Source organism: Danio rerio, chromosome 1, assembly GCF_052040795.2.
Source record: "Danio rerio strain M-AB ecotype USA chromosome 1, GRCz13ab, whole genome shotgun sequence".
NCBI classification, from domain to species: Eukaryota; Metazoa; Chordata; class Actinopteri; order Cypriniformes; family Danionidae; genus Danio; species Danio rerio.
In genome coordinates, this window is record NC_141021.1 from 59586898 (window position 1) to 59600000 (window position 13103).

The 13103-nt window shown below is 37.6% G+C and overlaps 1 protein-coding gene across 1 annotated transcript in view; it reads left to right on the forward strand.

Annotated features, from left to right (window-relative positions):
* Window positions 1-4657: 4657 nt before the first annotated feature.
* LOC147847066 (sialoadhesin-like) overlaps window positions 4658-13103 on the forward strand; it is a 31315-nt gene continuing 22869 nt past the window's right edge. The window contains exons 1-10 of the mRNA XM_087238378.1: window positions 4658-4848; window positions 7683-8030; window positions 8129-8368; window positions 9157-9399; window positions 9474-9564; window positions 9654-9699; window positions 10526-10591; window positions 10667-10881; window positions 11007-11034; window positions 12124-12193. Coding sequence (XP_087094504.1) covers window positions 4788-4848; window positions 7683-8030; window positions 8129-8368; window positions 9157-9399; window positions 9474-9564; window positions 9654-9699; window positions 10526-10591; window positions 10667-10881; window positions 11007-11034; window positions 12124-12193 — 1408 coding nt within the window. The 5' untranslated portion in view covers window positions 4658-4787. The remainder of the gene's footprint in view (window positions 4849-7682; window positions 8031-8128; window positions 8369-9156; window positions 9400-9473; window positions 9565-9653; window positions 9700-10525; window positions 10592-10666; window positions 10882-11006; window positions 11035-12123; window positions 12194-13103) is intronic.

Here is a 13103-nt window from a genome sequence, read left to right on the forward strand (position 1 = left end):
TAAGTTGGCGGTTCATTCTGCTGTGGCGACCCCGGATTAATAAAGGGACTAAGCTGACAAGAAAATAAATGATGAATGAAATTTCTCTTGCGTGTCCTCTTCTCCTGTGAAGGAGATTATCCACTAGAGGGCGCCATATACACTTCAGCCGACCAGGCCAGCTTGCTCCCTCCCCTCTTCATCTCAGACTGCACTTCCATTGCATTTTTACCTACCGGACCTGAGCACGCTTACATCATCAATGATTCAACTATTCAGTTTAACAGGAAGAGAAGCGCTCTCACTCAGCACAGTGGACATTGCATTAGTCATATCATTTTGTATTATTGTTAGTCATGCAGTGACACGCAGTCAAACACTTAGCTGAACCGATCCACCACTTTTGATGCTCATAAACTATCATAAAAGTCCTTGTGCTGCAGGAATTAGAAAGTTTGCTAAAGTTGCAGCTGACGTGCAGTGAGGGGTTTGCGTCTTTAATAAACTATGACAGATTTGTGTTCATTGAAAAATTAAGAATGGTTAATAAATCTATATGTAGGAATGCCGGGTCTTCAGTTTCAGGCTCAGGCATGCTTTGCACTCACACTACAGTGAGCCCAAATAAATTGTGCTCTGGCACACCTCTTCCAACCAGGCCAGGACCGGCCAACTGAACCACACCTGAGCCCAATTCAGAGCACTCACACTTCTCAAACAAATTGAGAAACGCACCTGGGCCCAGTTTGGATAGCATAGTGTGAGTGCGCCCTTACTGTCGACTGACTGACACACCCACTTCCCAAACACAAAAGATAGTGTCTTAAAAAGCAATCCAACCCAAGAGCTATTTAGAAAAAGAAAGGCCATCACGGCTGTGTGATTACACCACATTTTCAGCATGTTGTTTATTTATTTATTTTTTATGTTTTAGCTTTATCTGGTTTCTGGAACCATTCTTGCCAGACAAAACCTTAATCATCATGGTCAATGCCACTTTGTGTTCCAAGTCTGTCGACGTATGCAGCAAGCTACTAAGCAAACTGGTAACACTGGAAAAGCCGTCCATATGGGGGTAGGCAGCTGGTAGTGTGAAAAGAAACAGAGGCTGTCAGCGGGGTCAAGCTAACTTATAGTGTTCATTTTAAAGATGATATGCAGCCAGACGTGCCGCTGGGTACATAATTTGGGCTCTCCAGAAATGTAGACATGGGTACACATCCACAATGAGCCTGTGCTGACATTAATGGCTAAATTAGGGATGTTTAGAGCCATCAAAAAGGCTGGTGATATTTGTGCTTCTCATCAATATTGAATACATCACCAGTGATAATGCTTCAGTAAATGTGTGTAGCTATTCATTATGTGTATAGCTGATTTAACTTCCTCAAGAGGCAATTTATCTAAATCATTTTGTATGTGGGCAAAAAGTTATGATCTAGTAGCATTTGTTCAAATTTTCTTGTGTTTTGTTTTTTTTTTTGTTTTGTTTTTTTCTAAAAAGTCAGGGTAAAGAGTTCAAGTAAAAACTAACCACATTTCCATTGTCAGGTCTAAAGTGAGTGAAGTACACTTAATAGTGCAGACTACACTAGTGGACCATAATTCAAATGAACAGTTTCCCAGATTTAGGTTAGATTAGGGATTTCCTGGAATGTTCTATTACTTTTGTAAGGCAAATGCGGAATTAGAAGTATAAATTAAACAGGCATTACATGCATTTAAAGTGCTACAATGCCCACATCACCCTATTTTGAGAAAAACTGTAAAAAACAATCTCCCTCTAAAGAAACTTGAAGTGAACATATTTCTAGCATATAGATTTTTATTTTACTTTTTGGTACTATTTTCGATGCAATTGTTATTATAGCAAAAAAAAAAAATAGCAGCCTATATTGAATATCAATATTTTGTTTGTATTGAATTTAGAAATTCCAGTATCTTGACAACACTATACCTCAGTTAATCACTCTGTGCAAATGAACATGTCTGTAGCTTTGTATCACATTGGACTTGCACTATAAAATAAATCTTATTTTCAAATTTGAAAAAAAATGCAAAAAATTACATTTTCAAAAAACAAACAGAAACTGCAAATCAGGAGGAGATCAGAGGTTCAAGATGTATGATATGGCTCATAACAGACTAGTAAATGAGAAGTGGGCTATGTATCAATGTTATTTTCCTTTTTGGTGTTACAAACACAAAGCTTCACAATTTATTGTTAATATAATGTCAATTCAAAAACCCTTTATTTATTATTAAACCAGTTATAATCCTATTATTAAGATTAGAGTAGATCACCTTTTGAAAATGGACCAATCCTGAACATCCCACACAAATGAAGATGACATTTTAGAGCTAATGTGACCTCTGGTTACAACTTTTCCTCTTGAGTCTGACCAGCAGATGTCTAGTGGTGTTTAGAAAAGATTTAATTCATTCAGAACATGTTTTTATCATGTATTGCAAAGATAATGCTGTAAAATGCTGAGTTAGTGAATCTGACCAGAAGCAGTGATTGAAACGGCCCAAGTCTTTGCAAGTTATATTGTTTTTTTTTTGTTTTTGTTTTTTTCTCCAGGATGTATTTTGATTACATGATTTCTCTTGCATTTTTAATGTCTCTGGGATTATTTTAGATCATATGCCTCTCAGTTCTTTTTATTAGGCAAGGCTTGTAAGAGTGAATGGTGTCATATATTGAAAGTCCAGCAGGAGGCGCCAGACAGACTGAAGAACAACAACTAACTCTTATAAGCAAGTTTTTGGCAAAATGTCAGACCAACCAGTAGTTCACAATGGTTGTTAACTACCTAAACACACGTATACTGAAGATTAAGTAGACTTGGTGTATTTACTAAATGACTTTAATTGTTGTTATTTTCTTAAAAACAACATTTTGCAGTGAGAAATTGTGTTTTTGTGTTTTCCCAGACTTTTAGAAGTAGTTCACATTAGTAAGACTGGCTGGACAATAACACCGTTCACAAAGAAATAATTAATTTTGGAAAGTTTCATATATGTCGTGTTGTTCACACAAGAAACTATTTCTGCCACTGTTAAAGTGTGCTAACCACAAAATTACGTCAAGTGTTGAAGGTAAAGTGTTTCTGTTCACGCACTCAGTCAATCAGTTTCTGTTGATGTGCTGCTCTTCAACACGGTAAGACAAACACACTGGTATTTGACTGATGATTAGTGTAGATGAAGCTCATATAACACATGATTTGTGACATGAGAAATATCTTGTGTTGATCTCAGTCATCAGTTGATTTACACACACTGATGTTGTGCATTAATAATCTGCAGATGTGTTAGTTGGCTAATGAGGGCTTTCACAAATGCACCCCTGGATGATCCTTTTATTCTTTGGTCTAGAGCACACAGTGTTAATTTCTGTCAAAAAAATATCTGAAATACTGATTCATCTTACCCCAGTACACGTTTCCACTGTGTAATGGTCCATCCCAGATGCATCTGAGCCCAGAGAAGTTGACGGCACTTGTTCAGATTAACAGAAAGAGGCTGCAGTGAGAGGCGGAGCCAGAAATCACCCATCCTGAGCTGTGTGGGCGGAGCCACAGGTGATTGACAGGGATCATCAGTGATGAGTCAGGGAATTGCTTTATAGTCTTAAAGTGTTTAATATTTCCTGCTTCTGTTATTCTGTCTTCTGTGTTCCTGTAAGTGATCAGTTTCATTAGTGACGGTCTCATATGTGTTTGTGCAAACCCTCACTCCACCAGCAGAGGTCTTCATCTCCTGATACTGATAGAAATGTTTATGTGGTTTTATCTTGTATTGTGCTGGATGTTATATTAATGTATTCTCTAGTTTTTTGTAATTTGTTTTCTTTAAGAGTTTCAGTGATTTAAACGCCTCTGGTCATGATTTTATTTCAATGGTGTGTAATGTGTATCTCTTTAATTTATTTTACCAGTACTTTGCCAGAGTTTTACAGCTTTTACCATGCTAATAAAGCCACCTGAGTAAGAATAATTGATGTTGTTGGCCTTCCTGACATTCATAAAGTGATTAAACTGTTAAACTCATCTGAGATTCTGCATGTGAAAGTCATATTTAAAGTGCATCTTTTATACATTATTCTGAACATTGATAAACACACTGATCAGCCAATGCCTTCCCTGCTGGACTGAAGACTCCACCCCCTTTCTGTCACATGACACAAATGAATTCCTGTAAGTTGTGCAAAACCTGAATCTACCAGCAGAGGTCTCCATCTCCTGCTGCTGATACTGTAGAAACACTGATGTGCATCAACTGAAGATCAACTTTTATCCTTTTATTTCTGCAGAAACACCAATAAGTGTGAAATAGACTTGAGTAAATTAACTTAACTTAATTAAAACACATAAAGTAAAAACACATTCATCTTTAGTCACTGGTAGGGTTTTTGCTGATGGAGGAACACTGATAGTTCTGCAACTGTGTGTAAAACAGTGTTAGCCACAGAAAGACTGTCAGTTTAAAGAAGAAGTGCATCTCTTTACACACTCAGTCCATCAGTCGCTGTTGATCCTCTGCTCTTCAACACGGTAAGACAAACACACTGGTATTTGACTGATGATTAGTGTAGATGAAGCTCATATAACACATGATTTGTGACATGAGAAATATCTTGTGTTGATCTCAGTCATCAGTTGATTCACACACACTGATGTTGTGCATTAATAATCTGCAGATGTGTAAAGATCTTCCTAACACTAAGAGCTGTTTAGGGTGATGTACATTTACTGTTGATGAGTGTAGAAGTGATGATTAATGCTGGATTCTAGATAGATTTGATGCTGATGTGGCTCAGAATGGCTCCTGCTCTTCATCTGATCTTTCTGCTCATCATTCACAGTGAGTCAATCTTACATTCACATCACTGCTTTATTTCTCTGCATTTACACACACTACACACAATCAGACATTATTCAGCAGGTTTCTGATCATCTTCTCTCTGATATAGGAAGTTAGGCTGTGCTAGAGGATCTGTTTTCTCAGAAGAGAGTCTTTAGTTAAAGTGTCACGGAACCAGCCAGTTTTAGCTGTTTTTTCACACCACTGGTTTCAGCTGTGATGCACTGAAGTGCTGACACAGGTCACACTTTATTTTGATGGCCCATGTGTTGAATTTAAGTTACATTGCCTCTACTTGCCAACTAAGGCCCCGTTTAAAACGCATAAGTTTTGCTACGGTTACGCCATCCATCCACACTACGCCGGAGTTCTCGAGCGCCGAAAACGGAGCTTTTTGGAAACGCTGGAGAGGCCGTTTTCATTCTAAAACGCTGCTGCTCCGTCTCAGTGTAGATGGGGAAAGACGGAGACATCTGAAAACGGAGGCGGGGCTGCCGACATTCGCCTATCTGATTGGGCCTTTTCCTCAATATTAAGTAGCCCACACACAGTTCAGTCCTCCATCCTCTTCTTATAAGTTCAGACTTCTCAAGTTTGATCAAGGCTGCAGTCTCTTCTTCTCAGTTTGATATGGAAAACAGACTATACCGAGGACACGGGTAAATCTTTTAAGGGAACAGTGTACTTTATAAATTCATTCACATCACCTTGGCTACGTTGTTTCACATTCACTTTCACGTTGTTTCATTAGTCACATTCAAATCAAGACTGAAAACACATCTGTTTAGCTGTGCCTTTACTGAATGAGCACTGTGCTTCGTCCGACAGATTGCACTATCATGTTTTTCTCTTCTTCTTCATTCTTTTATATCACATTTTACCTGCTTTTATGTTTTGTTTTGTTTTTACGCATTTTTATTATTTGTTTTTATTTTTATTTTACTTGTTTCTTTTATTACTGTTTATGTAAAGCACTTTGAATTGCCATTGTGTATGAAATGTGCTATATAAATAAACTTGCCTTTCCTTGCCTTGCCTTTCTCAACAATAAAATGTAAACATGATTTAAGGAACTGCCTATTTTCATTTTATTATTAGCAACTAAACAGACAGCAGAAATGTTGAGGCGTTGTGCTGCATGAGCGTCATCTTCACTGTGTGGATATTTATAACAAAACGGAGCCGATAACAACTGCCTCCTTTCAGTTTCAGTAAAAATACGAAACACACCCTCTCTTTTGCTGTATATCAGTTTTAATCATCGATAATGGCCATTATAAAAGTGTAACATACAATAAGTTTATACATTATAGGAAATAAAGGCAAGCGATTAGTCAATATACAGAATGTACATGGATTAATAACTTATCTTTGCGCTTAACCAAAACATGTTACCTGTGAACAAGTAATAGATTCCAATGACCAGGGAATATGTCGTTAGATAAAGACAACAACATGAATGAAATATCACGTTTAGCAAATATAGTGAGATTAGATCCAGCTGGAGATGCTTGATGAGAAGTCCGACTAGCAGAGCTCTCATCCGGGTATAAATGCTGCAGCGCTTGCCCGAGAGTGTGTGTGTGTGGTCAGGTGATGTGCGTTTTCAGCATTTTGGTGTGGACGGAGAGCAGTTCAGAAACGCTGGGTAAAACGTGAGTGTGGACGCGGATCGTTTTCATTCTAAAACGCTGTTTTAAAACTAAAACGCACTAGTGTAAACAGGGCCTAATTCTCATTAGATTACAAGTAGACTGTTAGACTGGGGTTAGTGTAAGTTGACATGTACTTGCAAAGTTTCTTATAGTCAGTCAAATGTCTGTTAAAGAAGCAGAATCAACATATATTAAGCAGACAGTCTACTAATGCTTAAATGGACCATCAAAATAAAGTGTTACCCTGACACAAATATAAATCTGAATAGGCAAAGTCAGGTAAACTGTACTGCTGATCTGCAAACAAAAACATGTGTGCAACATAAATATAATTTTGGAGATGTAAAATCAACAATATTTAGGAACAGAAGACTTTACAATAAAATAATAATGTACTAACATATAAACTACTGTATATTTACTTCATTATGAGATGAGGCTTGTGGTGATAACATGAGTTTTTATTATTGTCTAAACTAAACTTACCTCGGCTCAGATGGCGTTTCTGTGTGGAGTTTGCATGTTCTCCCTGCATTCGGATGGGTTTCCACTGGGTGCTCCGGTTTCCCCCACAGTCCAAAGACATGCAGTATAGGTGAATTGTGTAGGCTAAATTGTCCGTAGTGTATGAGTGTGTGTATGTGTGGATGTTTCCCACAGATGGGTTGCGGCAGGAAGGGCATCCACTGCATAAAATTGTGCTGGATAAGTTGGCGGTTCATTCCGCTGTGGCGACCCCAGATTGATAAAGGGACTAAGCCGACAAGAAAATGAATGAATGAATGACTAAACTAAACTTTAATGTTCTTTAATGTCATTTATTTATTATTCATCACAACATTAGTTGATAATAAAGAAACATGCTATTTACATGTTAGTAAATCATTATTTATTCATAATAATTAAATTTAACTTTTTTTTTATGCCCTGCTATTTTCTAATATTGTTTTTTTTTTTCTCGGCTGGTTTATTTTCTCTGTTCTCTGTTTATTTCTGTCCACCATCAAGACTGAAGTCATTCACACTGAGATCATTATTCATATTCACAACATCAGCCTAAAATATCATCTGTAATGAGTCCCTGTGTACAACTAGTAAACCAGCATGTGTCCCTAGTGTCTTATAGTCCAGTTTAACTGATAAAACTACATGTTAATCATGATTATTTCTGTGTTTCAGGGGTTTCTGCTGCTGAATGGAGTACGAAATACAATGCTACAGAAATCTGTGCCCTACAGAACTCAACAATGACAATCAGCTGCACTTTTACACACCCTGAGGGATTGCAGATCATGAGAGCCTTCTGGAACAAAAACGAGGTAAAACATGATGGAGAGCTTACAGATCTGTCTGAGGACCCTGAATACAGTCAGAGGCTTCAGTATCTGGGAGATAAACAGCACAACCGCACCGTCAGACTGAGTCATGTGACAAAGAAAGATGAACACGAGTATTATTTCAGAATTACTACTAATGTATCAGCTCAAAAATGGCTTGGTAAACCAGGAGTGCGTCTCTCTGTCACAGGTGACTCTCCTGAGGTTTCTCTCTTCTTGTGGTCATTATGTAGAATAATAATCAGTGTTTGAGAGCAGCACTAGATATAATGTGTGTGTTGTGTTCAGATCTTCAGCTGGAGTCTCCTGAGAGAGTGACAGAGGGAGATTCAGTCCGTCTGACATGTAAAAGCAGCTGTAAACTGACTGACACACCAACATTCATCTGGTACAGAAACTCACACACATTGACTAATATTGGAGATGAACTCAACATCAGGTCAGTCAGTAGAACAGAAGCAGGACACTACAGCTGTGGTGTGCAGGGACAAATGTACATCTCTCCTGCTGTTTATCTCGATGTCACATGTAAGTTTTTATCTGTTTTACCTTTTAGTGTTTACCTGTTTAAAACATACAGACTTACAATAAATATGAAAGCAGTCGAGCTGTAAAAGCTAAAATACCAAAAGTAAAAGCTAAACTTTACTTTCGCAATATTGCTACCAATTGGTGTGAAAGACGTGGTGTTGTGAATGCTTGTGAGTGTCATCACCTCAGTTTTGTCATTTTAAATGTGACCTTGTTTGAGATGTTTTTATGACAACTTGACATTAGCAAGATAACATAACGTCATAAATCAATCATAAACATTATTGCCATGAGGCCATTATAACTGTCATCAATATTTTCACAACACTTTACTATTGGAACTAAATGAACTTGTCATTAAAAGTTCTCAATAAAAGTACCAATACCCTGTCAAATAAGTTTATGACAGCATCATCAAATGGATTGTTCACCAAAATTTGAAAATTCATTTATTTATTATTTACCAATTGTTAAAGTTACATTTAAAGCTCGGAAATCGCACTTAAAACACATTGCAAATGCTTATTACAATTGTTAACCTCACAGAAAGAGTAAAATCCTCCAAATATTCTCTTCATTTACTGATCATACACTCAATAAGCATTTTTTTCCTATTTTAAAAAATATATATATATATATATATAAATATATATATATAAATATATATATATAAAAATATATATATAAAGATATATAAAAGCAAAAGACTGCCCCTTTAATATGCTGTATTTGGTACACATTTTAACTGATTTTTTATTTAATTTTAAATCTTGTTTCTCCTGCAGATGCTCCAGATACTCCTGTGATCTTCCTCAGTGGATCTGCTATAATAAAGGAGGGAGATTCAGTGACTCTGATGTGCATCAGTCACTCAAATCCTCCTGCTCTGAACTTCAGCTGGTTTGAGGAGAATCAAAGCTCAGCTGTTGGATCTGGACAGAGTTTCAGTGCAGTACAGAGTGGACGCTTCTACTGTGAGGCTCACAATCCACATGGAGCTCAGAGATCAGACGCCGTCACTGTCACTGGTGAAGCTTTTATCATCACACTCCTGTAACTTCATCAGTCTGGAGAGTTAATCATGATCTGCTTCATCTTTCAGTTTATCAAGGCACTGGGAGAAACATCATCATCATTATCACAGCAACATTTGGAGGATTATTCATCATCATCTTCATTATCCTGTTTGCAATGTGAGCACATCATATAAAACTGCAATAATAACTTGTATACTTTATTTACCTTAGATTTAAGTTAAATACATTTTCTTTTCTTTTGACAGTGTTTTTAAAAGGAAGAGCAGAAGATCTGCAGTGAAAGACACTGTGGTGAGATGATCTTCATTATTAACTGTGTTTACCTGCATGTTTCCTACAGCCGTGATGATCGTACAGAGATATTAAGAGTGCAGAGTAAAAACTGATTTACATTGAGCTCCTCAATCATTAATCCAGTTCAGTCTGGTTCAGGTACCATTTTCATGTCCTTGGCTGCTTTGTTTAAATCGCAAACCATTTATGCACCCATCAGTGTGCTGGTTTGAAAAGGAGGTGTGTTAAGGCGCATTATTGACATGTTGCTATTTTGAGGAAAATGAAATAAACCAAACCAATCACTGACTAAAAGCTGCTCTACAGTTAATGGTGCGGTTTGCTTTTATTTAAAGGGCACGTTAGAGATACGCAGGTCCAAAATGTTTCTTATTACACACAGAGGGATGCACAGCAGCACACAAACATCTTCAAATGTGAAAAATGAAAGGATTAAAATGCAAAAAAATATTATTGTCTACCTCCTACCACACATACTTTACCTCAGGGGGCTTTAGTGAATCCGACTCATTCTGTAGATGGTCTTTAACGTTGCCTGTGTAGTGAAGTACTCAGCTTTTCTGCTTACAAAATCCACCAGTGTAAATAGCAAATCTGTCATGGGGCAACCACAGCTTGCTCCTAAAGTGAATGGCAGATGAGACTCCAACTGGCTTAATGCAATTTACGTCCAACAACCCTTTTTTTTACATCCAACAACCCCATTCACTGTGTGCACTAATTGTTTATCCTGTCCTTAAAATGAAGAGATCCTGTGTCGTGCACTTTAGACCACAAGTTTAGATGATTAAAATAGAGCCACAATGTCCTTCTCTCTGTGCAGATCTCAGACACATATGCAGGTCTGAATCTCCAGTCCGCGACCTCTAACCTGTACGACACACTCACAGTAAGTGAAAGTCAAAGTCAGACAATGATCACTGATGATCAGATGATTGATGATCTCTCGCTGTCTTTCACACAGACCGTTCACCACAGACCTGCTGAAAACTCCTGCTCCACTCTTGATCCTCAGAGCTCTTCTGAACATCACAATCCACCAGTAAGAGACAATATCAGCCATAAACCCTCTCAGCAGCAGTTTGATTATTGGATGAGCCTCGTCAAAGAGTTTAATGTGGTTGAGCTTCAGTCTTTCTTCATCTTATTGTCTGTTCAGATCAACAGGAAGATGCTGCAGTGAGAGGCGGAGCCAGAAATAACCAATCCTGAGCTGTGTGGGCGGAGCCACAGGTGATTGACAGGGATCATCAGTGATGAGTCAGTGAATTGCTTTATAGTCTTAAAGTGTTTAATATTTCCAGCTTCTGTTATTCTGTCTTCTGTGTTCCTGTAAGTGATCAGTTTTATTAGTGACGGTCTCATATGTGTTTGTGCAAACCCTCACTCCACCAGCAGAGGTCTTCATCTCCTGCTACTGATAGAAATGTTTATGTGGTTTTATCTTGTATTGAGCTTGAAGTTTTATAAACATGTTCGTTTATTTTTTTCTGTATAGAGTTTCAGTGACTTAAACACCTCTGGTCATGATTTTATTTTTGATTTCTCTGTATTGTATTGCTATCAGTGCTTTGCCACAGTATTTAATCCTTCACCCTGCTAATAAAGCCACCTGAGTATGAATAACTGACGTTGTCGGCCTCCTGACATTCATAAAGTGATTAAACTGTTAAACTCATCTGAGATTCTGCATGTGAAAGTCATATTTAAAGTGCATCTTTTATACATTATTCTGCACATTAGTAAACACACTGATCAGCCAATGCCATCACTGCTGGACTGGAGACTCCACCCCCTTTCTGTCACATGACACAAATGAATTCCTGTAAGTTGTGCAAAGCCTGAATCTACCAGCAGAGGTCTCCATCTCCTGCTGCTGATACTGTAGAAACACTGATGTGCATCAACTGAAGATCAACTTTTATCCTTTTACGTCTGCAGAAACGTTAATAAGTGTGAAATAGAGAGTCTCGCTTCAGTTCTGCAGTCTTTAAATTAACTTCAAGTAAAAACGCTTTTCTTTAGTCACTGGTAGGGTTTTTGCTGATGGAGGAACACTGATAGTTCTGCAATTATGTGTAAATTAGTGTTAGCCACAGAAAGTCTGTCATTTAAAGAAGAAGTGCATCTCTTTACACACTCAGTCCATCAGTCGCTGTTGATCGGCTGCTCTTCAACACGGTAAGACAAACACACTGGTATTTGACTGATGATTAGTGTAGATGAAGCTCATATAACACATGATTTGTGACATGAGAAATATCTTGTGTTGATCTCAGTCATCAGTTGATTTACACACACTGATGTTGTGCATTAATAATCTGCAGATGTGTAAAGATCTTCCTAACACTAAGAGCTGTTTAGGGTGATGTACATTTACTGTTGATGAGTGTAGAAGTGATGATTAATGCTGGATTCTAGATAGATTTGATGCTGATGTGGCTCAGAATGGCTCCTGCTCTTCATCTGATCTTTCTGCTCATCATTCACAGTGAGTCAATCTTACATTCACATCACTGCTTTATTTCTCTGCATTTACACACACCACACAATCAGACATTATCAGCCATTTTCTAATGATCTGCTGATCATCTTCTCTCTAATATAGGAAGTTAGGCTGTGCTGGAGAATCTGTTTTCTCAGTAGAGAGTCTTTAGTTAAAGTGTCATGAAACCCTCCAGTTTTAGCAGTTTTTCACACCACTGGTTTCAGCTGTGATGCACTGAAGTGCTGACACAAGTCACACTTTATTTTAATGATCTGTTTGTTGAATTTAAGTTACATTGCATCTACATGCCAACTACTTCTCATTAGATTATATGTGGACTGTTAGATTGGGGTTAGTGTAAGTCTGGGGGGGCGCCAGAGCATGTCAGGGGAGGCGCGGGAAAAAATATTATATAATAAAAATATAATTATTAAGTTTAATTATTATATGTATTTTTTATTATATTTAAACGTTTTAATTAAACAAAGCAAAAAAAATTATACGTCAAAAATAAGAAAACCTTTTTTTACCCAGAAGGCCATAGCTGTGAATTCGCTTCTGTTTGGCAAGCCCGCTAATACAGGTATATGCCTGCTAATACAATGGGTCGGTTTCTGAGACCCACCCCGATTCAAAGCCTTCAAGTTCAGGGCTTAAACCCAAAAGACGACGATATGAGGATCAGTATTTCAGTTTAGGATTTACGTGGACAGGACCAGCTGATGATCCACGACCTTTATGTGTGGTTTGTCAAGATATTTTGGCTAATGACAGCATGAGACCCGCTAAACTTCGACTGTTTTGACTGGGATGGACAGTTCTTGGATCTGTTCTATTCATATTGAACCATCATCCTAGTTTTAAAAACGATATATTAAAATACTTGTTATTACTCTGTAAATAATTGCACTTT